Source organism: Fulmarus glacialis, unplaced genomic scaffold, assembly GCF_000690835.1.
Source record: "Fulmarus glacialis isolate BGI_N327 unplaced genomic scaffold, ASM69083v1 scaffold10634, whole genome shotgun sequence".
Classification (NCBI taxonomy): domain Eukaryota; kingdom Metazoa; phylum Chordata; class Aves; order Procellariiformes; family Procellariidae; genus Fulmarus; species Fulmarus glacialis.
Genome location: NW_009209934.1, coordinates 6,127 through 34,112, shown reverse-complemented (window position 1 = coordinate 34,112; position 27,986 = coordinate 6,127). Strand labels below are relative to the sequence as shown.

The following is a 27,986-nucleotide window of genomic DNA, read 5'->3' as shown; positions in this document are numbered from 1 at the left end:
GTTTGTATGCAATGCAAACAGGGATGAAGATTGATAGTAAAACCCCAGAATGCCGTAAATTTTTATCCAAACTTATGGATCAATTGGAAGCTGTAAGTAGAATTTATTGCTCTTCTCTAAAATGATTCATGATGTTACTTTAATTTTTATTTAAGCTTCTGCAAATACTATCTTTCCTATGTCATCAGTCACTGATGCAACTATTCTGTATGCACACATACTGTATGAATTTAAGTTGTGTGTAATAAATTGGCAGAAGGATTGAAGGGAGATAAAGCTATATGTGTATGTATGTTTATATGTATGCATGCGCAAAAGTAACCGAAATTTCATACAGCAGATATTTGCCATAAGGTTTTGTCTAGACAACATGAATTACAATACTTTATTCATATTCTCATGAGAAGTCATAATTCATTATGAAGTAAATGCAGGAGTTCTAGAAGACTTTTTAAATTGATTTATCTTTGATTCCTTGAAGTTTGTGAGAGTTATTTTCACTGCTATAGGACTGGCTAGCCTAGTCCTTGGTGCTTTTGAAATTTTGGACCTAAACTGTTGCACCCAGGGAGTTTTTTAAAACATTCTCTAAAAGATATAGATACTTTTGATCGTATCCTCTGTTAGAGATTGGGGATCTTATACTATGAATTTTTCTAAGCACAGTCTTACCTGTGTGGGTAAGAGATAGCTATGCCACGCTCTTTTGAGTGGACCTGGTAGTATTAAGAAGCAAAAAACCTTAAATAGAACAGAGTTAAACAAAGAAAGGTAAAGTCATTGTACAGATGGTCAGTTTAAGTTCCAGGAGCTGTTTATGTTCATGTGCTGTAGTTTTCAATAGTTTCAAAGGAAGTACTATGTGGATTTTAAGGTTTAAGTGCTTATTTGGAAGCAGAAAGTAACATTTAAAAATGAAGCAGCGGTTCTTTTTGTGTTCAGTAGTAATGATTCCATCCAAAATCTAGCCATAGCAATGCCTGAAGAGTTTGTGTGGAAGTAGTGCAACATCCTTCAATTCTTCAGAAAAAAATGAAATGTGAACCATTTGTCTTTTATTCATACCTTGTGCTTCTTGCTATGTTTTGTCTCCAGTTTTTTAGCAATGGAAAATCCAGTGTACAGTGACTTCTTGGTGTGTTCTTTCATCAAATTTTAATGGGTCTGATTTTCATGCTCAAAAGGGAAGAGAGGTGGCAGGAGAGATGAGATTAAAACTCCGAAAGATTTTCCTCTTCACTCCCTAAGAATTGTTAGAATTTGTTTGATCCCTTGTGGTACTGCAGTAACTAATCTGCCTGGAGTGTTCAGTTACCCCTTTTGTTTCAAATTTGGAAAGACTAGAAAACCAGCAAAAATCCATGGTTTCATCTTTCAGTTGCTGGTAAGATTGTTCGTGTGACAACTGGTGCTCAGGTATTGAAGTTCTTCCTACGTAGCCAAGTGATAGAAGGATGGAGAGAGCACTTCTAAGCAGTCTAATACAGCATTTTTGGGGCTAGGAAGCTTGGGTATATTGAGAAGTTGGACCTCTGCAGTAATTCAGTAGCAGCCATTTTCAGTCTGCCCTTAACCAGCAGGGGGCACAAAGGGGTGCTGCAGGTCTGTGCTAACCGTTTCTCGCAGCTTGCTGTGCATTGCCACAATTGATTATTTTAGAGGTTAAGACAGAAGCTTACAAACAATTCTGAATTTTATAGTAGCAAAGAATAAAACAGTGTAGATACATCTGGAAATTACCAGATGTGTTCTTTGGAAGAAACTTCATAGTATTCCAAATATGTGAATTAATTACAGTGATTTTGTATCCAAAATGCATGTTTCTGTCAGAAATATTTTTACATATGATAGTGTTGTTTTGCTTTTCCAATAGGTAACTGTTTGATCTAAATGTTTTTAGTAAAATTAAACCAAATTTGCTTGATTTTAGGTTCAAGTAATGAATCATCATTTAAAACATCAGTACTGCTGTACTGAATCACAGAGCATGTGAGGGGTAATTACAAAAGTAAACAACTTGGTTAACTTTAATATTTTTAGACGCGTGTGTAACTGAGTGTCATTTGTGCATTTGAAATCATCTCCATTGAACGTCAGATCAAGTATAGTAATAAGTTACTTTCTGAGTGTAAGATGTATATATAGGCTGGTGAAATATATATATAAACAAATCATTTTCTTCCTCAGTTAATTCAGTGTTTCATTTCAGTTACATATCTTGCAACTTACAAATCGTGGTACGCTCACAAAAAAAACAATTACACTTTGTAAAAACACAAATACTTTTTGAAAACTGTAGAGTATGAGTTTGACAAAAGTCTTCAAATTTGAAGTTCTGTTTGGAGAGTTTATATTTCACTACTGGAATCAAGTAACTTTGCTGGCAACATTCTATGTATTAAAAAGTTGGCAACAATCTAAAAAATATGCAAGTGCAGCCTGCATGATTAAATTTTTTCACACCACAGTGAAAAATTCATTCAGAGATTGTTTTTAAATCTTTTGGCAAAATAAATGCTGCAGGTTAGTATCATGCAGTGTTCCTTGTTTTGTTCTTTAAGGATAACCTGAGATTTCCTTATGTGCAAACAGTAAGCCTATTCAGAAGCTGTAAATCCACCTGTTGTAACTGTTGAAAGGTTATTTGCTTTACTGATTTTTATTAGGAAACTTGAGGATTCTTATACTTTAATGTCTTTGAAAAGAGGTCTTTGAATTGCAGTACACTGCTTACACTGAAAATTCCAGTAAATCCATAGATCACTAGACCAGTTAAGGCAGGGCTCAGAACCTTTGAAAGATGTAATGAACTGCAGCGAAATAAGCTTCCAAGAGAAAAGATACATAATCACAGTGACCTACAGTACCTTTGTAAAGCATGCATTACTTTATCAATTGAACTGTGTTGAATCCTGACACAGGCTTCAGAGTGCTTCGTCTTTCGGATAGTAAGACGGAAAATATCTGTAGCAATTCCTTCACGATATTGTAGTTGTGTTTATTTTTAACAGTTTTTTTTTGTTTGGTTTGGGGTTTTTTTAAGTATTTTGTGATTGAAGATGGTATTCAGAGCTACTTACTCATAATATTTCTCCCTCCAAAAGAGTGTGCTTTCTCTTTAGGATGCTACTTTTAGCGTTTGTTATGTTAGAAGCTGGAGATTTTTGAAATAATTAAAGTGTATGTTGGTTTGGTTTTTTTTTAAAATTGTACTTGGCTTTGTCTAAATCAGCAGCTTCTTCTTGTGTTTGAATTAGATTGCAGAATTGCTAGGATCTGATAAAGTAATGAACATATTTTTTTCAACTTTTTTCAGATGAAAAAGCAATTTGGTGATAATGAAGCAATTACTCAGGAGATTGTTGGTTCTGCTCATGTGGAGAATTATGCTTTGAAAATGTTTTTGTATGCAGACAATGAAGACAGAGCTGGGCAATTTCATAAGTAGGTGAAAATCTTTGGTTTTGCTATCTGAATTAAGATACTGGTCAGCAAATTTGAATATCCAAACTCTTTAATTTGACTGGAAACAAGAATTGTGCTTTAATGCATTCATTTCTCTTTCAGAAAACTTGATTTGTTACTACTTGTATGTCTCTAACTTCACACATTAACTGGTATCCTCCTTGTGTTCTTTATGAGGTTGCTCACCTACTGGCAAGCCTCCTAAAACCCCAGGCTAATACTGAGCTTGGCATCAAGCATGTTATAGTTTTTACTGTCCAGTGATATTAAAATAGTTACAATGATACATTATGTGGTTTGATTTTCAGCAATTACTACAGCATGTTGGTGACTTACTAGGCTTTTTTCTAAGATAATATAGGATGTCCTATACTGAACATTCCAAACTAGAAACTAAGTGCAGAACAGATGAGCAGCTTTAAAAAATACTGAAAACTTTCTGCATAGTAGTCAGGAGACTAGCTAATATATCACTAAATTTAAACATTGTGAAGTAAGTTCTGTAACATCAGATTAAAAGAAAAAAAATTAGTGATGATTGGCTTGAAATAAGCCAGTATGATCTAAAATGCCAACTTCTAAAATGTGATACTGAGAGACTGACATTACCAAGTTAGTGAAATGTTGGGTTGTTTTTTTTTTTCTCAGAAACATGATAAAGTCCTTTTATACTGCAAGTCTCCTGATAGACGTTCTAACAGTATTTGGGGAGCTCTCGGAAGAGGTAAGTGGTATGGATGTCTGTGTATTATCTGATTGATTTTCCTAGCACAGGTGCAAATTACTGGTTTAGTTCTGTAAAGTTGTTTTTATAATTTGTGAATATGGGCTTCAAAGAACAGAGGTTCTAATTGTGTAATCAAATACATGTTAGTAAGTCAGAAATTGTGCTAAGTATTTCAAATAAATTATATTATTAGATAACTGTTACCTGTTAGAAGGTGCTTCATGACTTGAGTATCAGAGATGCAAAGTCTGGTTATTACTGTGGGACACATAGCATTACATTGAGCAAGTAGGAATGATTACAGGGAAAAATGATGCAAGGTTCCTGGCTTTTTCCACCTTTGCTTTTTCCACCCTGCAAGCAAGAACTTTAGTGCTAGTAACTGAGGTGGAATTGTGTACAGTCTTAGTTAGAACAGATATTTTTGGTTTTGCCACAAACCTCACTTTTAAAAGGTGATATGTTAAGTTGGAAGAATATGAATTTACTTCATAAAAAATGGCTTGCTCTCTGGCTGTTAGGACATGAATGTTTTAATTCAAAAAATTACCTACTAAAGTAACTAACATGGTGCTCTTTATGGCAGGTAATTTTTTAATCAAACAAGCATTCCAGATTTGGCTGAACAAGATCATGATTACTTAAGGCATACCATAATAATCTCTTGGTCTGTTTTAAAACAAACTTTTCTATTAGGTGCATAGTCAGCTGCTCTCTGTTATTCATGCCCCACAGAAGAATTAATCTCAGATATAGAGGAGCAGGTACTCTTAAGAAAGTATTCCTTGTTCTGAAAATTAAAAGTGAGGTTTCCTTGTGAAATTAACTGAATGAGAAGCTCATTTTGAAAATGTCATGGTATGGTTGATAACTTCTGGAAAAGAAAAAAAAAATTAGAAAAAGCTGCTACTGACTCAGGAAGACAAGTTTCAAAGATTGTTAAAGGAAGGTTGAAATACCTGGAAGAATAAATAAGAAACAGCAATGACACTAAACAATATGAGACAAAATCGGGAAGTGCTGATAACGTAAGTGCTGAATGTGTCTCAGGACACCTAAATCCACACAGGTAATCCAGAAATATTTTTTTCTCACATGCTTGAGTGTTGTAGGCTTCCACGCTTACACCAGTAAAAGTGCCTCAGAAACCAAAAGTTCTGCTGCTTTGCAGGCCCATGACAAGCCCGTGGTTGTGTTGGTCCCAAACTATTCCATGCCCTGCTTGGAATTCACAGACTTGACATCCTGTATGTAAATCACCAATCTGATAAGTGTGCCTAACATGCAGGGATATTTGTTCAGTTTAAAATGCAGTCACTGTGGCTACTTTCATTTGTAAAGACTGGAAGGAAGGTAAAAGAATGGTTTTAATAGTGGTGCACTTCTTGTATACTGTGACATATAGGAATGCAAGTTTAACTATTAAAGATAGGTCTTGCCCAAGAAGAGCACTCGGCCAGGTGTTCTTGCAAGATTCAACATCTTCCATAGCCTGAGACTATACCAATCTACAATTTTCATCTATCAAGAGGCGCAAGTAAGACTGCTCTTTCATGTGTTCTCTTAAAACTGGCTGCTATGCACCCTGACATCCTTTACGATATCAAATAATAACGGTTCCTAGAGCCAGAGAGTGAATGCATATTGAATTGGACTGAAAAGACAATCATCTTAGACTGTAGGAATCCAGTGCACAGGACAGTGCACTGATTCAGTGACTCCTCAGAGGTCCTGAAGCAATCCTTGTAGATGGAAAAAATTGTTATAAATGTCAATGTGGAATGCTAGCAATGGTATGTTTACTACTGAATGTGGGAGTTTTTTGTTGATGCTGAAAGGACGAAAGCACTTTGTAATTGGAAAGAAGCAGAATTATCTCATTTTGATTGTTTAATCAGTGAAGACGTTGTTAAAAGAGAGCGTACAAGAAATACAGTAAAAGGTTTACACTTCTGGCTAGCATCATTGCATTTCAATGGTTTCCTTATCCAGTGTCACATGAAGGAATGATGGGACAAATATGACATGTGACTGTCTTAGACTTTTGCAGAAGCTTTTGTTAGCCTGAAGTAAGCTTAGCCTGGCACCTGGTTATATAGTAAGACATCTAAATTTTCTATCCATTCATATTATTCAGACCATCTGTGTGTCTTTTCAGCATGTAATTGCCTTCATATTTATGGAATATCAACTATTAAAAGGTTTTTAAATCAACAGCAGAAGGCATAGAAGGCAGATACTTGACACCTAAAATCAGAAGATGGGTATTGTAAATAATATGTATATTTTTAATTGGCAAGTGGTTTATTGTTGGGTAGTATGAATGGACTGTGTCACAGGAAACAGTGAGTGTTCCATATCTCAATATTAGAACTAGGCAAAAGGATTTTCTGGAAGACATGTTTAACAAGGCACAGCTTACATCAGATCAGTAAGAAGCTGTGTGATAGTAGTAGTATTTTCATTTACCTTAGTAGTAACGTTCATACAGTAGGGCAGCCTTCCGAAAAGGGACAGCAGTGCACATTAAAAACAAACTAGAAGCAACAGAATTTAGGTTCTGAGTTCTGGAATGATAAGCTTTGCAGTTGGGATGCGTAATGACACACATCAAATACTCTTTGTTCCCTTTTCCTCTCTCTGTCTAGTGTTTTGGTGGGGGTTTTTTTGGCCCATTTTTAAATACGCTTTCCCGGAGGTGCCACCAGCCTGGCTGAGGGGCTCAGCTGCGTCCTGCTGGGTCCGCTGGAGCTGGCTGTGTCTGGCAGAGGGCAGCCCTGGCCTCTCCCCACAGACACCCCTGCCGCCCCCCTTTGCCGGCACCTGGGCACGGACACCCGATACAACAGCATCTTCACACTTTATCAAGAAATAATTGCAGTGTTAGAACAGAGGAGAGATGTACGGGCTGTTAAATCTTGCATAATGTTTTTTTCTAAAAGTACCATACCCTGGATGTGTATTTCTGCGTTTTGTGGCTTCTAGTGTATTTGTGAATGATAAAAGAATTCATCTGTAACACTATCCAGCCAGGAAAGATTATTAAAAGAAAGTATTTAACAGAAATCCCTGTTTTGCAATTGTATTTTTCCTTTCTGAGGTATAGTGAATGTATTTTAATAAATCTGTCATTAGGATAGGCTTCTTTCTGGAGAATATTTTATTTGTGAAAATGAGGATTTCTCCTGGGCTGCATGAGCATCCTGGTGGATAATAATGTATTAAATATGAACAAGGGAGCTTGCTGGAGATATCCATTACACTGTCGCTCTATACCCTGTTCTAGATGACAGTGCAATAGACTTTGTGAAGTACAATTCTGAATTTCATTTTATTAGTTTTCAGAAACTTTGGATGTAATTTCAGTCAGGACTTTTAAAGAGAGATTATTCTGTCTACCTCAGTTTCCAAACCACTTTACCTGTGATTGTCACTGTGGAAATTTGAGTTCACCAGTACCTTGCAGGTGATGGTGTTGGTGTGAAACGCGCTATTAACCCGCATTGTTTACTTGGCCAAATTACTGCACTCATCCTTCCACACTTCTCATCTCTGTTTATATTCAGCCTTGTTCCTTGAAATCTATTCCCTCATAACTGTCAGAACTGGTTATTTCTCTTACAACTTTTGTCAAAGTAGTTGATTTGCATAATCGGTTTAAGATTTCTCATAACAATTGAGAACTCCTCCTGGATTAAATAAACACTATTGTAACAGTTGCAGGAGATATAAAGTGGCCAATCGTCATTTCATGTTTTGACATATTAAAGTTGTACCTAAGAACAGTAAAGTATATTTTAAAAAATGAAATGGAAAATCTCAAAATAGTTGAGATTCTGACATTTATTTCAATCACTCATGTTTTATGAAAAGGAGAATTTATGAAAAACCAGGTGAAATGCTTTTCCTCAATTTCTTTTTCCCAGAAACTGAAAATAGTGAAAACTCATGTTGATTTTCTTTAAATACTGAAGTTACTACCACCTTTTTTCAATTTCAAACTGTTATCGTGGAAATGGAATCGGAATCAGAAAGGCAAGCAGCAGATTCGCTTCTCACTGTTATTGCTTCATATTGACACCATTTCAGAAGATGAAAGTTGGCAAAAAATTATACTGACTGTCAATATAATAATAATTTTTTTGAGAAGTACTAATATTTTCTCTAATAAGGGAACTATTAAATTTGTCATTAACAGTTTATTTAAAGTTGTTATTATCATAACCCCTTGCTCTGCAGGTAGTTTATGTATTGATAAAGTTCTTCATCTGATTTTTAGCTATGTTGTGAAGATATTAAATCAAAATATTGTATGTCCTAGAACATCCCCCACACGCCACATTAATTGGCAACTACAGCAGTCTTTCTGTATTCATGCTTTTAAATACATTTTTAAAATGTAAAATAGTGTAATTAGAAAAGATTTTATATTATTGATCAGCAGGAGTAGCATTTTAAGTTTCAGATATTTAAATCTGAAGTAAATAATCATCTAAGTTTATGGAGATAGGAAGTTTTCTTTATTATTTCACATCAGTAATTACTACACAGTGCTCAGTCTTTCACACTAGATGGTCCTGGTATAATTTATTTCCTTTTCCTGACATGCTGCACTAATTGAAGATCTCCACATGTTGCTTTCATGCCGAGATCCTGTTAGAGCTGTTCTTTTTTTTTTTTTTAATTCACTGATTAATTTCACATGTGTTGTTTATCTTTAAAAGGGTGTCAAATGATAGCAGAGAAAGCAGTTTAGTTTTATAATCTCTTCTCAGGGTCGAAAACCTGCTTATATTTCTGTTTTGAATGCATTAATTTGCAGAAGTGAGTGGTTAAAATGGCTGGCCTTTTCCCTTCCCCAGAACGTCCAGCACAGGAAGTACGCCAGGTGGAAGGCAGCATACATTCATAACTGCTTGAAGAACGGAGAGACTCCTCAGCCTGGGCCTATAGGAATGGAAGGAGAGAGCTTCGGTATGTATTTCTCTTTTCTTTTTAAAAGAGCAAAGGACTGGGCCAGGACTGAAATGGTAGTGTGCACAGTTCTTCAAGGAGCATCCCACAGGAAGCACAGCTTCCCTGTTTAACATTCCATTCACAATGGACCGCCTTTTGCTTTTTCTTCTCTGCTTCTCCTACTGTTATTTTTATTGGACTTTACTATTTGATTTACTTACTTAATAAAATATTTTTTTTTCTTTCCTCTGTAGTGGAGATTATTATTTTGAATACAGCTACTCTCTAAGAAGGCATTGTCACCTTTGGGCCAGAACTGTGCATTTCTTTAATGCTACCCACAGTCCTCCTTTTAAATCTGTTCTGTAAAGTTATGATCCCTTTGCCAGCTTATCCTCTCTCAGGAGTTAAACAGTAAAATGGATCAATTGTCAATTAATGCAGCTTCAAAGCAAATACCTGATTGTGAGACACCCCCTTCCTCCCCATATAGTAATGTGGTTTTCAAAATAGGTTTATGGCCTACTCCTTAGATAGGATTTCCTGCCACTTTCTCACTCATCCCGCTTTTCCTTGTGTTTTTAGTTACTCCCTGTGTTCTTCTGGCTACCTGACTTTCCTGTACAGGATTCCTCGAACACCTTCTTAACTATTAGATAAAAAGTGGTGATTTCCAAGGCCACCCAAAATGAATGTTTATCAGAACCGGTTGTTTAAAACCTCCCAAACTGTAACTTTTACTGTCTTCTATTTAATGCATTCAGACCTGTCTAAACTCTGCTGCTAATTTAAGTCTTAGCTCTTCCGTAAATGTCAGGGGCATCCAAACCTTTCTCATTTAGAGCTCTTTTAAGACAGACACAGTCACTGTGAGCAGACGCAAGCTAGCCTCTCCATGAAGTAACAGAACACATACTAAGCAGACTCTGTCTTACAAGAGCACATTGATCACATCCTAACCTATTCTGAGAAAGACAACTCCATTCTCTTATGTCATAATGTGTATTTTTACTAAAAATAACTAAGCAATCAAAACAGAGCTGCCATATTATTTCTAAACTTTATAATGTCAACCTATTTCTGAAGTATAGATCCAGAGGCTTTACAGATACGCGCAAGAATAAAATCACTTACAAAACTTTTTTGTTAAACTGCTGAAACAGATAATAGTATTAATGTTCTATAAACTGACCATGCTTTTCAGTTATTTATTGCAAAATGTAAGCAAAAACTGATGCATTTCTGAAACACATAAAAATAAAAACGGTATGTAATTGTTAAATTAACTTTCAAAATATTTTCACCCGTTTACTTTTCCATTGTTCGCAGTTTTTCTATACTTAATGCTTTATGAATACTTAGTTCTTTTTGCATTTCACCAGTTGTTTTTGATAGTGATCAGTTTCATTAATAAGGGTCTCTTCGTTTTCCTCCCCAGTCAGCGCAGAAACTTGAAATACAGATTTTAAATGTGAATCTCTTATGGAAATAGGATGTCTTTGGAATGGATATTTTCATTATGCAAGTTAAATCAGACTAATTCTGCACAATGACAATAACCTCTATGTATAATTCTTCACTTACCTAATGAAACAAGCAAGAACATTAAACAATTTGAAATTTTCCCTCTGAGCTAGTATACAAGACTTTGTGGCTTGACTAAATGTCACTTAAGTTGATGCTCATTTATCTTAACTCTTTAAGAGTTAATGCTCTTAATGCTCTTTATCTCTTTAACTTAAGCTTGAATTTAGTAATACACATTTTTCTAATAAAAAGGAACAATAAACAAATCTACAATGCAAAAGAGATATCTAACTTGTTAGGTAAGTTGTAGAGGCTACATAAAGTTTTATGTTCATATGTATTAATACATATGATCCATATATTTACACGTGCGCATGCGCACACACACATATACACACACACACAAGTATTTATTTGTTCATTTCCATTCTGAAGTTTGAACTTGTAATTCAAATATGTTATGAATAGCCTTGTAATTTTCTGCACATTGGTTTTATTTTAAACATGTCAAAACATTAGAAAACTGGTTTCTCTTCTGATTGTCAATCTTTTCATCATGCGATCTTGTATTTTGAAGTTTCTTTCCTCTTCATTTGTGAAGAAAGAGGAGAATGGGCATGACCTACTATTTATAGAAAGATTAAACTGGTGGTCCTTCCAGTAAGCTATAGCATCCTATTCTACTTGGCAGCCACTGACTGATTCTTTAGCAGAAGACAAATGTGCAGCAGAAGATAAAAAGTGACAAAGTAGCATGAATAAAAACTGTCTAGCTTACCACCTTTATCAGACTGTGAGCAAACCATAAGGACGTAGAAGGTAGGCAGCCTTATTCACTCCTTCCAAGCCCCACCTTGTTAGGAAGTCGTATATTGCTTGAAGTATGAGAGTTTTCTGTTGTCTTCCAAATGTGAACTGGAGAACATGGCATACAAGGTGAAGTTAAGTGGGTCTAAGGGGAGTTCTTATTGCTGTCTTAAACTATACCTAACAGGAGAGTGTAGAGAAGATCTAAGCCAGACTCTTCTTAGACGTGCATAGTGAAAGGACAACAGGCAATGGACACAGGTTGCAACAAGGAAAATGTGAATTAGTTATTAGGAAAATAACTTTTATCATGAATGTGGTCAGATATTGAAAAGAGAGTCCAAGAGAGGTTATGGAGTCTCCATCCTTGGAAATATTCAAAACCTGACTGGACACAGTCCTGGGCAACTGGCTCTAGCTGACCCTGCTTGATTGAACGGGGGGGTGGACTGGGTAATCTCAAGAGGTCCCTTCCAACCTCAGCCATTCTGTGCCCAGAACAGCATGATCTGTGTTAGCACTGCTATGAGTGAGGAATTGGACCAGCTAACCTGCAAGGGATCCTTCAGCCTTTTTATGATTCTTCGAAAAAATCAGTCAGTTGTATATGAAAGAGAGAATCAATGGGTGGGAAGGGGAGAGGGCCAGATAAGAGTGCTTCTGAGGTTCAAATTTAGCCAAAAAAGTCTGAAAAGTGGCTCTCCACTGTGTAATCTCTCATCATTTATATCTACTGGCCACCATTACATATAAAAAAGAAAAAAAATTTAAAATTATAAAATATGTCGTCACCATTTTTTTAATGAGAACGTGTACCAAACATCTATCCGTGTTTATTGTTAGCCTTTGTTTTGTCTAAAAGTGTCTAAAAGCCTGGGTGCCAATTACAAGTTCTTTGCAGTGTCCTGGATAAAATACTGTTTGGGTATTAATACTCTACAAACACTACAACATAAGTAAATCCAAATATTAGTGAACAAATAATGCATATGATACAACTTGATTTCGAAGCTACCTGTTTATTCTTGTTGTTATGCTTTCCTTACCTAAAGATGCCCTACAGATTTACACATCGGAATGGCTATCTTACCCACTGAAATATGCTCCAATCTAGGCACAGCTGTATTTGAAGTGAAGCATTAGCAAACTAATTTCTTCATCAACATACGATCTTTTTCAAGGCAGTTTTTTTAACTGCTGGTGCAGCTGTAGTGAGAGAGACTTATGATGCAACTCCAGCTGCAAACATCACCACATCTTTGTAAGTCAAATTACACCAGTTTGATAATTTATTAGAGAAGACAACATGTGGGAAAAAATCTTTTGTTACAGTGAATGTAATGAATAGCCCAATTAAAGATTTCTGGCTTTAAATGAGTGCTTTTTAGTGCTCTGGCTCATAGTGTGGTAATGTTTACAAAGCTCACCTGATTATGTGAAATGAATTATGAATTCTAAACAATTACAAAAATAGAATTTTTAAGCAAAGATTACAGAGCTTTTGCTAAAAAATCTGTGTATGCAGCTTGTGTAGAAACAATAATTGTTCCTCAGCAGCAAGCAAATAGACTTTTTCTTAATTTTATTAATGTGGAGGCAAAGGTTGCTCAAGGCTGCAAAAGAAACTACTCTAGGAGGGAAAGTAGAATTCAGACTTAACTCAAATCCTTACTATTCATTGAAGGTCATTACAAGCAGTAGTGTGAATAGGTGAAGACTGCTGTTTTCGTTAACAAGTAATGTCTACACACAACTTAAAAGGGACGCAAATGCTGAGTGAGCCAAAATTTTAACATCCTTATTGATAAGGAGCCTGCAATATCTATAATTTGGCAATATCTTTGTATTTGTTGACTTGTATTTCGTGTAGTAAGAGAATTTCTCATACTCTCTTATTTTCTGAGCAATGAAATGAAAAATACTTTTTGACATTTATTTTTGGAAATTAACTCCTTAGTGTAGGTGTCCATAATGCTTTACACAACCAAGACAATAATTTTATACAAATTAATTTTTATTAGAAGAATCAGTAAAAAAAGTGTCAATTCTTGCTTTGTGCACCATAAGAAGAAAAGCAGCATTGTTTGAATGTACAGCTGGACCTTCCCCATTCCTTTCTGCTTGCTCATTTTCTTCTTCCCCTTGCAAGTGGAAAAAGTCTGTTTAAACAGAGTGAAACTAGGTCTCTGTAGCTTGACAAATTACCATTTTTTTCCAAAGTGTTATTTTCTTTGTGATTCTTGAAAACCATACTGTAACTCTTGGAGATGTTTTTACAGTAACATAGGCATGCTTTATGCAGTTCTGCTGTTGGATTTATGGATGCTTTTGTCAGGATGCCACCATGGAAACCTTAAAATGACATGCTTGATTTATTAATGCAGTTGGAATACAAGTTCTAGAGTACACATAAAGGTCACTTAGCAGTAGCCCTAGGTCATCCAACAAGATTTTATCCTAATGGAAAAAAATTAAAAATGTAATTTCAAATATGAAAAGTGAAAAGGTATAGCCATAGTAAAATACATTAAATGTCACCACTTTATTCCACATTTATATTGCAGAATTCCAGGAAACCTTTATAGTCCCAACTAGTAGAAAGAACAGTGTATGAAAAGTTGATGGATTTTTGTTCTCAGTGTTGTGGAAAAAAATATATGTGTATATATATTTTTTTAAAAAGCAGTGTTCCAATAGAACCTTACGTTGTGCATCTTTTAGCAACATCTCAAGCTAAAGAGAAACAGTGCAGCAGAATGAGAAAAAGAAAATGTTTTTAAATTAAAATTAATAGATTACCTTTTTAATTCTCTGGACTCCTTAAAAATAGGAGTCCAGAGAACTGGAGGAGTCTGTACTCCTTAAAAATAAAAATTTTTCTGGTTTTAAATTTAGTGTTCCAGGCTGCTGAAGTTAAGTCATAATCAGTGCTTCCTTACACTAGACAAGGGAATGCCATTAAGCCTTGAGAATCCTCTATTTATATGAAAGTATCTTTGGACAGTTAATTATGGGGCCAGGGGTATCAGCTTTATGCCACAAAGTCTTGCCTTCAATAAATAAATAATAATTTTTAAAAACAAACAAACAGATAGTCTGGGTATACTGTAGCTCTGAGGAAAAACTAAAGAGCACATGGATTCATTATGCTGGGATCCAAGCACAAAGGCTGATGAGGTTCCAAGACAAGAAACTCAGCTGGAGCTGAAACTGGACGTGAAACAATTGTGTCACTGTTTCACAGCCTAGTATTTCAGCATCCTTAAGCAAATTGCAAGGAACTTTAAATTCTAGGTTATTACTGCTTTATGAGAAATTAATTCTCTGAATTTTCTAGTGTTCATTCCCATTCCCTGGAGAAGATTTGTTTTTCAATAATGTTATGGATGTTCTAACCACAGAACTTAAAAACAACTTGTTGACTTAGATGTTCTTTTCCAGCAGCCTGAAATCCTTCTATTTAGCACTGCTTTTAAAACTCTTCAGGAATACTGCAAGCACATATCTCAAAATGGTTCTAATGCTTTAATCTTTGATAAAGAATATTTTAAATATTTACTTTGCAGAAAGAATAGTTACAATGCTTTGATGACATTTGGGCACTTTAAACACCTAAGAAGAGTGAATTTAAACAAAGCTACTTTTATGTTTAATACAGTTTAACATTTGCCAATTGCATAATGAGCAAATCAAACAGTTGAGCTTGATCTCTTGATACATATGCCTGATGAAAAAGTATGTCACCCTTTTGTGAATTTGCCTCTTACAGGCACTGTTATTAAGGGTGTTCAGCACTTCTAACACTTTTTTTCGTTGCTTTTTTTGTTTATAACATTGCCAGACTTTAACCATTTGAGTTCCTATCTTCCATGACTAGTGTTGCTGACAGCACTGCACTTTTACAGGAGTGACTAGAGACCATGAACTATGCAGTGAGGAAATTTGAAGCTGAAACTGGGAATGTCTTGGAGAGAAGATTGGGAGGTAGTGCAAGACAGACACAAGTATGGGGCAAAGGGTTGCAGATAAGTCCTGGTGCAGAGAGAGAGAATCAGAATGGGACTGAAGAGCCGGATAAGGGCAACAGGAAGTTGCAGGGGGCAGAATAAAGGAATAAACGCATTAATGGTTTAAGTCTGGTAATTTCTCTTAATTGAGATACTAAGTACAATGAAAGCATGTTTTCTCCCACTCCTGCATTCTCAAAAGTCGCTTAGTAATTTTTACAACAGCTTTTCCAAAATACTAGCCTCAGTAGTAGACAGACAGACACCCAACATGGAAAATCCAACTTTATGGCTACAATCTGACCAAGCTATAAATAGTTGATAACAGTGTTACAAGTAAACTTGGGCAGCCTTACCTTCAGACAGCATGATGAGTGTTGTGCGTAACTTTTTCATTTATCTTATGTTCAGTACATCTGGGATTTTGTTAAACTAAATGTTATTTTCTGAAACTGTTTTAAAATAATTTTTTTAGTTAACACCAAAAACACTGAAAAATATAGCATTCAACCAATGGCTTATTCCTATCATTACATTATTATTTAAAAGGTAGCATATCCGGTGTTTACTTTTGAATCTCACCTTTTTTTTTTACCAGTTTTAACACATTTAATTTTACTTCTATGCATGTTAGCCATATGATATTGCAGTATGAGTTACTAGCAAAAAAAAAAAGCAAAGGAAAAATCTGGCACCTTAAGATATCCTTTGACTTCCAGAAATCTGCCAGATGTTTGTCTGCAGAAATAGCTTCATAAAAACACAGCCTGAATTACTGGTTGCAGCAAGTGAAAGTAATTTTCACAAGAGTAACATACAAAAATTTTACCATGTTCTGTGTTTTTGTATTAAATTTTGCTAGCAGTGCTTGACACTCCTGACAGAACTTTGCTTCTAGGTTTCTTTGCTTTTTAATACTTTTAAATAAAGATTCTTGGTATTAGACTGTGGATGTGGGGGATTTGTGAATTTATTAGTACTTGGATGTTCTGAATGAAAGTAAACTACTACAACTTTGCAATATAAAGCAAAAATATATTATTTAACTATTTATTAAAGTCCAGTAAAAATGTCCTAATAACAATACTGTTGATTTTACTCCACATTATAGCCTTTTGTGGTAGTAAATAGTATTGTGAATTAGAAGGTGTTTAGTCATTTTTAGTAAAGGTAGTACTTGAACTTTTTCTGAGAGGAAGAGGACCTTACATGGGAAAAAATTCCGATATTTGTAATAGCAATATTTGTAATAGTAGGCTGTTTAATTATTAAGCAGTATTTGCATAACACATAGTCTTGTATAGTTGAAGATCAGTGTGGATTTCATAAAGAAAGAACATCTCTTTTGCCAGTTCTAGACACGTACAAGTTTTGTGCTCCCATATTCATTTTGCTCCCTTTCAAGAACTGGCTGCTAACAAAGCCATTCCCAAAACTGTGCTTGTTCCACCTGACATAATAGATACAGAGGAACACATACACAGGAAAAGAAAATTAGCGGTTTTAAATTGAACTGAATTCAAATTAAGGACCAGAAATCAACCATATTCTAAATTAACTGGGTCATTAGCATAATAAAATTGGACCATTAGCCTTCAAAGCAACATGGAATAAACTAGACCAGAACCTTAAGAACATGACTAGATTGAAAAATAATATATATGTTCTTTGTACAAGCTATGGGATATATTGAACCTCATTATTCTTATAGTGCTTTATGTACTCTTAACTGTTCTAGATACAGTTATGACTCAGCTAAGCTGCATTTCATTTTCTTGTTTGGTATTACTTTCCCAAAGTTCCCCTTTTTTGTTACTTATTTGTGGTTTGTTTAATTGATATTGGGTGGAAGGATTGGCACTGTCTTTCTTTTTACGAAGAGTTTGTAAGGCAAATACAGTTTTCCATATTCTGGTTAATGTATATATTAAAATATAGATTACTGCATATTTGTAGTATCTTGTTCAACTGCTGTGGATGCAGTACACGAAAGTAAAAGGGATTGTATTAATGAGACAAATTGCTTGTATTCAGACCAGTAATGAGATGATCCTTCAATTTAAACAGAAGAGATCTTTGAAAGTATGTGAGTTTCGAGATCTTCATCCTATGGTACATTGCTTTTTTACTTCGTCAGATCAACTGTAGGTGGTTTGGGTTGATAAGTGTTTTATGTCACCCTGTGGTGGCAATTCTTCTACTAACAAAAATTTGAAAGGAGGTTTTAAAAGAAAGCCTAAGTTAGCAAGTGTTTGTACAGAAGACTTTCAGTAATTCCTATTTTGTGTCATCTTAGCAGATGTTGAAAGAGAAGAAGCAGGGTCATCTTCTCTCCATAGTGGAACAACTCAACCAACATCATCATCTACGTATGAAGCTAACAACATACCAACTAGTAATTATACTGGCATACATATACCACCAGGTGCCCATGCACCAGCCAACACTCCAGCTGAAGTACCTCATAACACAGGTATGTCCGAATCACACCTCAAAAATTTATGCCTTTCATGAGAGGCGACTTCTAGCCCTCTTTCCTTTACATATGAAGTAAAATAATATAGGTATTCTATGGCAGAAGCAACTTCATAAATTAACATCGTAGAAATGCCATCGGAAATATTTTTTATGTTTTTTATCATTTTTAAAATACGTAATTCATGTTTTGGAGCATTTTGCCCGAAGAGAGATATGGACTGAAAGAGTGAGTGTTCCTGCAGACAGAATGTTTTTTTCTTCCTTAGGATCATGCATTGCAACATCTATACTGTAAATCACCATTTGAATTTTTCACTTGATAGATGAAATTGTATTACTTCATTTCATATTTAGCTTTTCCTGTGCAGATAGACTGCTCTTCTTTATGTGGGAACATATGCAACATAGTGTTGAAACTGTTACAATACTGTAACAATCATGCGTGATGTACCATTCATACCTTTCTTCTATTTGGTTTATGCTCCTTTTCCCATGCAAGTGCTTTAGCGTGATTGACTTCAAACAATATTATTAATGGAATTTTTTTCCCTGCTGCTAAACATATTGGCTCCTCCTTCTTATTCTGTGTCATTTTTGGACCAAAACCAAGTTCTTAAAAATCCAAAGTTCTTCCCAGTTGCTGTATTTTTAAAAAAAAAAAAAAAAAAGTTGTATTAAATGATTTGTGAATACAACTTTTTCACCTCATATTACCTTTTTATAATGATGTTTAATAAGACTAAAAAATTAAAAGCTCTTGATTTCAATCCTGGTGATCATTTGATTGTTCAGATACATTTTTATGTTACAGAATCACAGAATCATAGAATCATTAAGGTTGGAAAAGACCTCTAAGATCATCGAGTCCAACCATCAACCCAACACTACCATGCCCACTAAACCATGTCCCTAAGCGCCTCATCTACATGTCTTTTAAATACTTCCAGGGATGGTGACTCAACCACTTCCCTGGGCAGCATTTAAAAGATGTGTAGATGAGCATTTAAAAGACGTGTTATAGAACATATGAGATGTTTTTGTCACATACAGCCCTACCTTTTCTTTTACTTTCTCATTTTAAAAATGCTTCACCCTATGAAAAGTTCAGGGTGCTCTTTTTTTTTAGCTTTATCAAAGAGAAATCCTTCAGATAGGTGGGGTTTTTGGGGTCTGGGAAGGGGAGAGTGTTGTTTTTTACATTCACCCTAGGTAAATGTTTAGCCCTCTATATTTACCAGATCTGAAAATTATGGAATATGTACCTTGTTGGAATACATGAATTCTTTGCATTACTTAATTTTAATCCCGTCAGTCATTCCATGAAATAGCAGATAATTTAGAAAAGTGATTGTATCACCTTCCTACACAGCAGATGTTGTAGAAATAACTTTATGTTAGTCTGGTATGTTCTGGACATACTGCAAAAATATAGTTTTGGATCAATGCAAATGAGAGTGTCTACAATGTGAACACAGATACAAGAATGCTTCACAGCGTAAAGTGCTGTTTTTTCTTCTAGCATCACCATTTCCCTTTTAAGCCTAGCTAGCTTTTTTTATTCTCACCAATTGTTTTCGAAGGAATTAGGAAGGAGATAGTTTGCAAGCCTGAGATGGCAGGCATGGGGCTTTAAAAATACAATAATGGAGACTCTCTCTGATACTAAAAGGCGGAATTTAAACTTCAGATATAAAAATTTATTCCTACTCTTCTTTAGCAGGTTTTCCTCAATACTCTAGGGTAACAGTGTCTTTTGGACTAGTATTTACTTACGTTTTTTAATGCTTGAAATTAAATTTCTGTGGAATACTGTACTGATAAAATGAATGACAGCCTGTAAATTCTTCTGTATTATTTTATAACACATTCATAGTCTGAAGTGAGGGTTGTAAAATTATTTGTTACAAACTTTCAGAATTGGGAAGCTATCAGCTGCTTAATTTAAAAATCATTGAGTCATTAAGTTTACCTGTTCTATTTTCTTATTTTGTCTGCTTACTTTTAAAGTCTATAAATAAAAATAACCCAAGTCCAATTTTTTGCATTGATTTGCAGGAGTGACAAGTAACACCATTCAGCCTGCTCCTCAGAATATTCCTCTAGTCGATCCTTCCCTTTACAGTGCTCAGTCTGCAGGTAAGGTGGTGGCATTTGTATTGTCTGTACATGGACATGCTCTGTCCTGTATGTCTCCCCTGCACTGAAGGAAGAAGTTTGAGAAACAATGTCAACGTTATCTGAATGCTGCTAATTCAGAAATTTTAAAAAGAATGGACATCACCTAAACATTGTGTTGCTAAGAGTTTAATAGTTCGGAAAGCTTTGCTACAATGTATGATTAGTGTTGTCTATCTGACTTTTTCAAACCAGTGAGTGAGTGTTGTGTTAGGCTTTTTATGATTTATGTTGTTGCTTCTCAGGTGAGGTTCTGATATACTTAGCAAAGCCTATATTCCTGATGGCCTTGCTAAATTATATTTTTGGTAATTAATACACATTCCCTTTACTTAAAATTTCTTCTAAGGATCAGTACGTAAGTTATTTATTCAATTCATTAAATAATCACGACATTCCAGTGGCGTTTTCTGTTGCAGCATAATTGTTATGTGTACTACTTGATTACAAGTAGTATCTGTATTAAATAAAATAATTTATAAGGTACCGCGAATGATGTCATTTTAATGTACCATTTAATCAAGGCTTTTATCTTTTAAAATGCCATCTGTTTTTGATGTTAAAATCACTAATAACCTGTATTACGTGTATTTTCTGTCTGCTTGCATATATCATGCTCTGAACTGCACACATAAACACTAACTTAGGGAAACCATGGCCTGTGAAAGAGTAATGAGTGACAATAAAGCTGGAATCATCCTAGATCCTAATTTGAACACTGATGTGCATTTGGACAAATTATTAACTGTTTTCTAGGAATTTTTCTGTTCGTGGAATAGAGATAATAAAAAGAGAAGTTACATCTGTTTGTAATAATCAGATTTTTGTTGGCAAAATAACATGGATGTTGAGTGAGGAGGAGGTCTAGAAGTCCTGGTATGAAATCTGTTCACATTCTACCCTATAGTTTATCCTCACCAGGGAAAGCTGATAGTATACGTAATTCATGTTTTAAGTTCCAGTACTAGATACAGTCAAATGTTGCCTGTTATGACTACTGAGTTTAGATAGGTATCTTCTTGTATGTTGTAACTTACAAATATTTAGTTAGTATTTTAGTTTATTATGCTGTTGAAGAGGGTGTCTTTGTTAAAATACCAGCTTTACTGAAAAAGCATTTTTCAGTGGAATGCTATAATAGGAATCCAGTGTTTAGCTTGATTTTAGCCTGCTGTCATAAGAACGCTTAAGGATGTGTCCATCTTAATATATTAGGAAGCCATTTTTGTAGAAGACGTCTTAAAAAGATAAAAATTACAAAATTTACCTTTGATAGAGACACATTAACCTTTAGTATTCTCTTGAAGAACAAAAGGGATATCCTGTTGTTTGTCTGGCATGTTACTGTAATGTCTTATGTGACAGTTAGCTCATTTTATTGAAAACAATACCTCAGACCTGTAGCTGAACCATTTAAACTTAGTGATAGTTGGTGATAGTTTTTGAGTTTTGGGGGCTGTTGAGGGGCTTTCGGTAGCTCCTTAACCAAAACAACTGAAGGCTTTACTTAAGCTTTACCGTAGTAATTGCTAGTTGGAAAGCAAATTTTGTGGTGTTTGGCAGCAAAGCTTTCATATTTAACCACCTTATCATGATCCTCTAGACAGTTCATTCTAAAAGGTTTTTGGATAACTACTCTGAAAATTTTAATCATCATTGTTTCTTGGTTTGAATGATTAATTCTAGTTGTCAAAAATGTCATAATTTTGATTTAAACTTTAATTTTTCATTAAGTATTAGAAGTTCCATTATGCAATACCTGGATAGTATCAGTGCATTGCTACCTGTGACAGCCTGATTTAATAAGTACGTAAATATAAATAAAAAGGAATTGAGCTAATTAAGATACCCTGTGTATGTGAGAATTCATAATAACTACTATCCTGTAATTAAGAGATTAAGACCCTTGCTAAGCACAGTGATGAATCTCTAACTTGATCTAAGCAGAGTATTTGCATGCCTGCATTCCTCCTCTACACATCTGTTGTGTCTCTACAAGTTTGCGTCTTGTAACAGCTTAAAGTGTTACGTTCTTGTGAGGGAGTTTTGCAGAAGTGCACCTGAAGAGGTGATACAGCTCATTACAGAGCCTCGGTTCTGAAAGCTTAGAAAATATGCTGTCACTTATGCAGGAGTTTGAGAGGGTATAAGGGATATGTCAGTCAGCAGAGATACAGTAACAGTTTTGTTTGCGTGCGTAGTATTAAGAAGCTTGAGAGCAATGGAAAGTGTTTGTCCTTGCCTGTCACCATCCTGTCATGCACGTCTGGTAATTACCCAAAGCATCCTCCTACTCTTACCCTACGTGTAAAAGTAACGGCGGGTATCTTCTCCTCATGCTACTGAGGAGTCCTTTTTATGCCAACACTACTCTGTTCTATAGTAGCCTTGTTCCCTGACCTGTAAGTAGATCTAGAAATGCCTGTTTCTCACAATAGACATACTAAACTGTGCGACCCAGGAGCCCTCCCCAGTTCTTGAGTTGTAACATATATATTCAGGCTAGATCCTGGCTGCGTATTGAGGTTAGACTTCGGTATGCACCTTTTCTATAAAACTGAAGTTTCCTTTGGACGGGAAGGAGGGATCAGTGTTGCCCTCCAGTAGATCCATAGAGCTAGCACAGTGCAAAGCACACTTGCTCCACAATTTAGACATGGTGTCTGTGTCTATACTAATAAATTATACATGCCTGTAAATATTTGACACTGAGAACAGCTGGCACAGAACCACTCACATCCATACTATTAAACTTTTAAACCTCCTAAACAAGGTAGTTTGTGAAGGCTGCCAGTATTGAATGGTCTCTGCTCTAACCACAAGTCGTGCCCAGGAATTGTTTGGGAAAGTGCTAGTTTGCATGGGCCAAAACCATACTGGAGTCTGTTCCAGCAGTTTGACAGTGTAGACAGTCAAGTGTGAGTGCTGAGACGCATTCCCTGGCACTGTTGAATGTACTAGTATAGGCATAGCCAAACAGGATATTCCACATATTCCTGCAAGACTCTTTCTGGTAGTAAGATCAAACGTATATTTTTAAAATAAATCATTAATTTTCTTTCCTTCCCATAACATGGGAGAAGCAATTTGAATAATGCTATGAAGGGAGAGAAGCTTTTGGTGGAGAAGAGTGGAATATTTTATCAAAAGAAAATTAAGCTAAAGTAACAGTATTCCTTTGATTGTAGTCAGTGTGAATCCTTCAATAATTGTCGTGTCTTGTGGGAACAGGTTTCAGAGTTTAACATTGACTTTTGAAGGTGTCAAAGCTTATGCAATTAAGCATTGGTTAATGTCTCTGACAACAGAATGTAGAGCTACACAGCAGCTTTGTATAATGTGTGCATGCACTTCTTTAGTGTTAGTTTGCTTTAAAAATTTATTACCCCTAGATTTTGCTAACACTAAACGCATTCATGGTTGTGCTACACACGAGTTTTTATAAAATATTCTTACATTACCATATGTTCCCTTCCACAGGTGGCATAGTATAGAGAAACCATTTGTCCATTCTAGTGGTGTGTGTAATAATGTTTGGTTTTCTACACACAAAGTAGAAATAATAATTTGACATTTTACGTGTTTTCATGATCTTAAGAAGAAATCTTTGAGGATTTATATTTCAAATATTTTAAGTGCTTTAATGGAAAAAAAGAACATCTTGTTTCAAAAATCATTTCAGTTACCTTTGCCATCACTGTTTCTATACACCAAGTTGCATTATTAAAATATTCTTAAATCAACTGCCTTGTATTTGGCCAACTTCATAAAAAGGAAAAACATCTGATGGATAGAAAAGGATACCAGGGAGAAGCAGATACATCATGTAAAATACACATTATTTTCATTCTAAAACTGCTTTTTTTCCTAATGTGATTTTCAGCATCTCTAGTCAAATCGTCTTTTGGTTTTCATTTTGTGTTCCTCTTAAACTAAAAGAATCATGCTTGTTGACATTAGTTATGGATTCCATGTGTCTGTCACATTTCAGTAATAAATACAACTACTGTGCTAATAATTTCAGATCAACACAGAAGCAGGTTTGTTTCAGGATAAATACAATATACTTCTCCCATCTCAATGTTGTTGGGCTTTTTTAGAGCTCAGAGTCACAGGATGGTTGAGGTTGGAAGGGACCTCTGGAGGTCATCTGGTCCAACCCCTCTGCTCAAACAAGGGTCCTGTAAAACAAGTTGCTTAGGAACATGTCCTTTGTGTCTCCCCCTGCCCCTGCACTCTCCCCATGGTTTAATTTGCAGCACTGAAGGAAGACATTTGAGAAAAAATGTCACTGTTAATTCAAAAGAGAAGCTTTTGAATATCTCCAAGGATGGAAACTCCACGACTTCTCTGGACAACCTGTGCCAGTGCTCGGTCACCCTCACAGTAAAAAGTGTTTCCTGATGTTCAGACAGGACCCTCTTGTGTTTCAGTTTGTGCCCACCACCTCTGGTCCTGTCACTGGGCACCACTGAAAAGAGCCTGGCTCTGTCCTCTATGCACCCTCCCTTCAGGTACTTATACAGATTGATAAGATCCCCTGAGCCTTCTCTTCTCCAGGCTGAACAGTCCCAGCTCTCTCAGCCTCTCATATGAGACATGGTCCAGTCCCTTAATCATCTTTGGCCCTTTGCTGGACTCTTCCCAGGATGTCAGTCTCTCTCTTGTACTGAGGAACCCAGAACTGGACACAGTACTCCAGGTGTGGCCCCACTAGCGCTGAATACAGGGCAAGGATCACCTCTCTCCACCTGTTGGCAACACTCCTCCTAACGCAGCCCAGGATGCCATTAGCCCTCTTTGCCGCAAGGGCAGATTGTTGGCTCATGGACAAATCGGTGTCCACCAGGAGCCCCAGGTCCTTTTCTGCAAAGCTGCTTTCCTTTTCTCCAAAGCTGCTTAACTCTTAGAATATGTAAATTGAAGTCAGTTACTAACTTTTGTGGTTATACCTTTGATGTAAGTACAGACATTATAGTTAAGTTGTACATTATTTTGAAAACTTGATAACACAGAGCTGTTTTATTTCTATTCTGCTTGTCCATTGTGAGGTGCTGATTTCAGTAGGAGCTGAGCCCACTGAGCACATCAAAAGATCAACACCCTTACTGTGTAAACTTTGGTTTATAAATTTAAAGTTGTTGACTTTTTTCCCTCAAGTTATGTCATAATAGCATCTGAAGTAGATTTCATAATAAATAAGGCTTTATGCCAGCAAAACATTAATAGAGCTCATACTGTAAAAATAAGATTAGACTGGTGAGTTTAGGCTTCCTTCCAATAAATTAGTTGAATACTGGACTGATGCCTTGGCCAGTTTTTAAAGAATGATTTTGTAGTTTCTTTTGGCATCATAGCATAAAGCCACTTTGAGGGGAACTTGGTCTTTTTAATTTCTTAAAGATGTTCAGTAATGTGGTCACAGATTGACCCCAGCTGCTTTTAGTCTGTGACTTTATTTAGGTTACAAAATAACCTAAGTGTGTGCCTGTGTTTATGCACTCCCTCACACGTATTTTACTCACATGTGTATGTATTTTAAGAGATTTAATGTGGCTTCACTTATTCAGCAGTAAACAAATATACATTGCAATGATAATGAGCCCACCAAGTTGTCATGTGCCTCAATATTCAACAGTTATTTTGTGGTTATATTTACTTAGTGAAGGGAAAATAAGTAGACTTCTAGAGTATATTTTAAAAATTGGTAAAATTAATCTTAAGAGCGCTTACGCTTCTGCTTTTTGTTGGGGTAGGGTTCTTTTGAAAACCAGCAGACCGGTACAGTTTTTAATATTCCCAGGTTTTCCGTTTTATTTGTTCAAAAGCTGTTCTTAAATAATAAGATTGAGGAAAGGAAAAGCAAATATAATAGAAATTTTCTGATAAGAACTGAGATTCTTTAGTAAACGTTCTCACAGTATTGCTAACAAGTTTTATTTTGAAAGAAAGTGATCCAGCTAACTGAAATTGTACCATAAAAAATGCATTTAAGTATATTAATGTCCTTGCTTAGAATTAGAAAGCTGTACTTTTATATGTTATATAAAATCTATGGTGCATTTTAAAATGCATTTTTTCTTAATCTGTGAAATCTGTTCATTGCTTATAAGATGCTGTGTGGGAAATCTATTAAATAAAGACATAGTTCTTTAGTATTGTGTATAATTATTTATCCGTGTCCATAAAAATCAGTCTTTTACAAGTTAAGTTGTTCTGAAAGAACATGAGTAAAGGTTTTATAGTTTATCCATAGGTTATTGGAGTGGCATGGGATTAGCCTTAAAACTCCTAGTGAATTTATGGGTGGAAGGAGGGACAGTAACATAACTGTGCTTTATTTTATGCACACATCAGTGATGCTATTCACATATTAAATCTTCTGCCAGTTAGGGCATAAGTCCCTACTATGCTTTCTAGAAGACTGAATGCATGTGTGTGAGCATTGCAGAATTCCCAATGTTTTAACTTATGTCAAGAAAATATTCTGATTAATAAATAACAGTTAATTGTTTTATACTATATTGTGAGAAAATTTTTTGCTACTGTTCTCTGATATTACAAAAATGGGCACGTTTAATGAGATCAATCATGTTTTCAGTCAGCTTGCATAAAATTGGAAACATAAACATTACTTGGATAAAACAGAAATATAAAATATGCAAAAACATGCCAGTGAGAAATGCTTCTACATTTTGAAAAGTTATTCCAGTTGAGAAGGAACAGTTTCTAACTACGTATTATTCCTGAAGAAGAGAGCAAAGTAATTATACTGTAAACACAAAAACCACTGTCCTTGATTCTTGCAGGTTGTAATATGATTACAGATAAGTTATTGTCATTAAAAAGCTCTCCTTTGCTGCCTTAGATGAAGAGCAGATCTTTCTCAAAGGTATTGACTTACTTTTGAAAAGCACTGGGTCATACAAATACCAGTGTTTAGAAAGGTCCTCTTATATTTTTCACATGCCAAAGAAGTTAAGCATTATAGGAATGGAAAGAAAAATGAACGGAAGACACACCGTAGCTTGGTCTTTATAATATTACCATAAATATTAGCCTGGCTTTCATAATATTACTGCAAATATAAGTAAAACACAGAAATCATGTGAAAGGAAGCCTCAGTCAGATTTCTTTTATAGTAACTTTGTAATACTTATGTTTTTGCAGGGGAAGTCCGTTTGACTCCAGAGGACTTTGCCAGAGCTCAAAAATATTGCAAATATGCTGGCAGTGCTTTGCAATATGAAGATGTGAGCACTGCTGTGCAGAATCTACAGAAGGCCCTCAAGTTACTGATTACGGGCAGAGAATGAAGCCTTTATCCAACAGATTCATGTCTTTTGCCTAAAGAACTAACAGCTTATTACTGTACCTGTTAGGGGAGTGGAATTATACAGAAGTTCTCAATCCCATCACCCATGACAATGAAATCACTCTTTCAGTGTCAGATCAGCAATTAATGGTACAGTAGGAATCTCTGTTTTCATTTTGCAAACAGTGGAGCTAGAAACATAGGAATGCAGTGGCTTGATGTAAGCAAAATACTGAAGAAAGTACTGTGAACACTGCTCAAGAGTTAGAATTCATCTTGCAATATTTAGATTATCAGAATGGGAGAATGCTAAATCTGTAAAAAACTTGAGCATAAGAATGTTCTGTTAAAATTCTTACTCTGATTTTATTATTTCAAACAATTATTTAATAAGTATAATAGCTTTAAAATGGTAACTAAGATTAGGGCTTTCCTCCTGAAATGAGAGCATGTGAGAAGGCTGACAGATCCACAATGGGAAGGACTTTTTTCTATACATAAATTATCTGGGTATTATCTGAGGCATAAG

At 35.4% G+C, this 27,986-nt stretch overlaps 1 protein-coding gene across 1 annotated transcript; it reads left to right on the top strand.

The window, feature by feature from the left end:
* The first annotated feature begins 1 nt into the window (after position 1).
* VTA1 (vesicle (multivesicular body) trafficking 1) lies at positions 2-27,979 on the top strand. Its single transcript, XM_009577001.1, has 7 exons — positions 2-92; positions 3,317-3,444; positions 4,114-4,189; positions 9,055-9,166; positions 17,789-17,962; positions 20,023-20,103; positions 27,313-27,979. Exons 1-7 carry the CDS (start codon positions 12-14, stop codon positions 27,456-27,458), a joined length of 798 nt encoding a protein of 265 aa, XP_009575296.1. The 5' UTR covers positions 2-11; the 3' UTR covers positions 27,459-27,979.
* The last annotated feature ends 7 nt before the right edge of the window (positions 27,980-27,986 follow it).

Coding starts and splice junctions, on each gene's coding strand:
- VTA1 (XM_009577001.1), top strand. CDS start 12: ATGCAAACAGGGATGAAGATTGATAGTAAAACCCCAGAATGCCGTAAA. Junction 3,445..4,113: donor AGAGCTGGGCAATTTCATAA/GTAGGTGAAAAT, acceptor TTTTTTTCTCAG/AAACATGATAAAGTCCTTTT. Junction 9,167..17,788: donor AATGGAAGGAGAGAGCTTCG/GTATGTATTTCT, acceptor TCATCTTAGCAG/ATGTTGAAAGAGAAGAAGCA.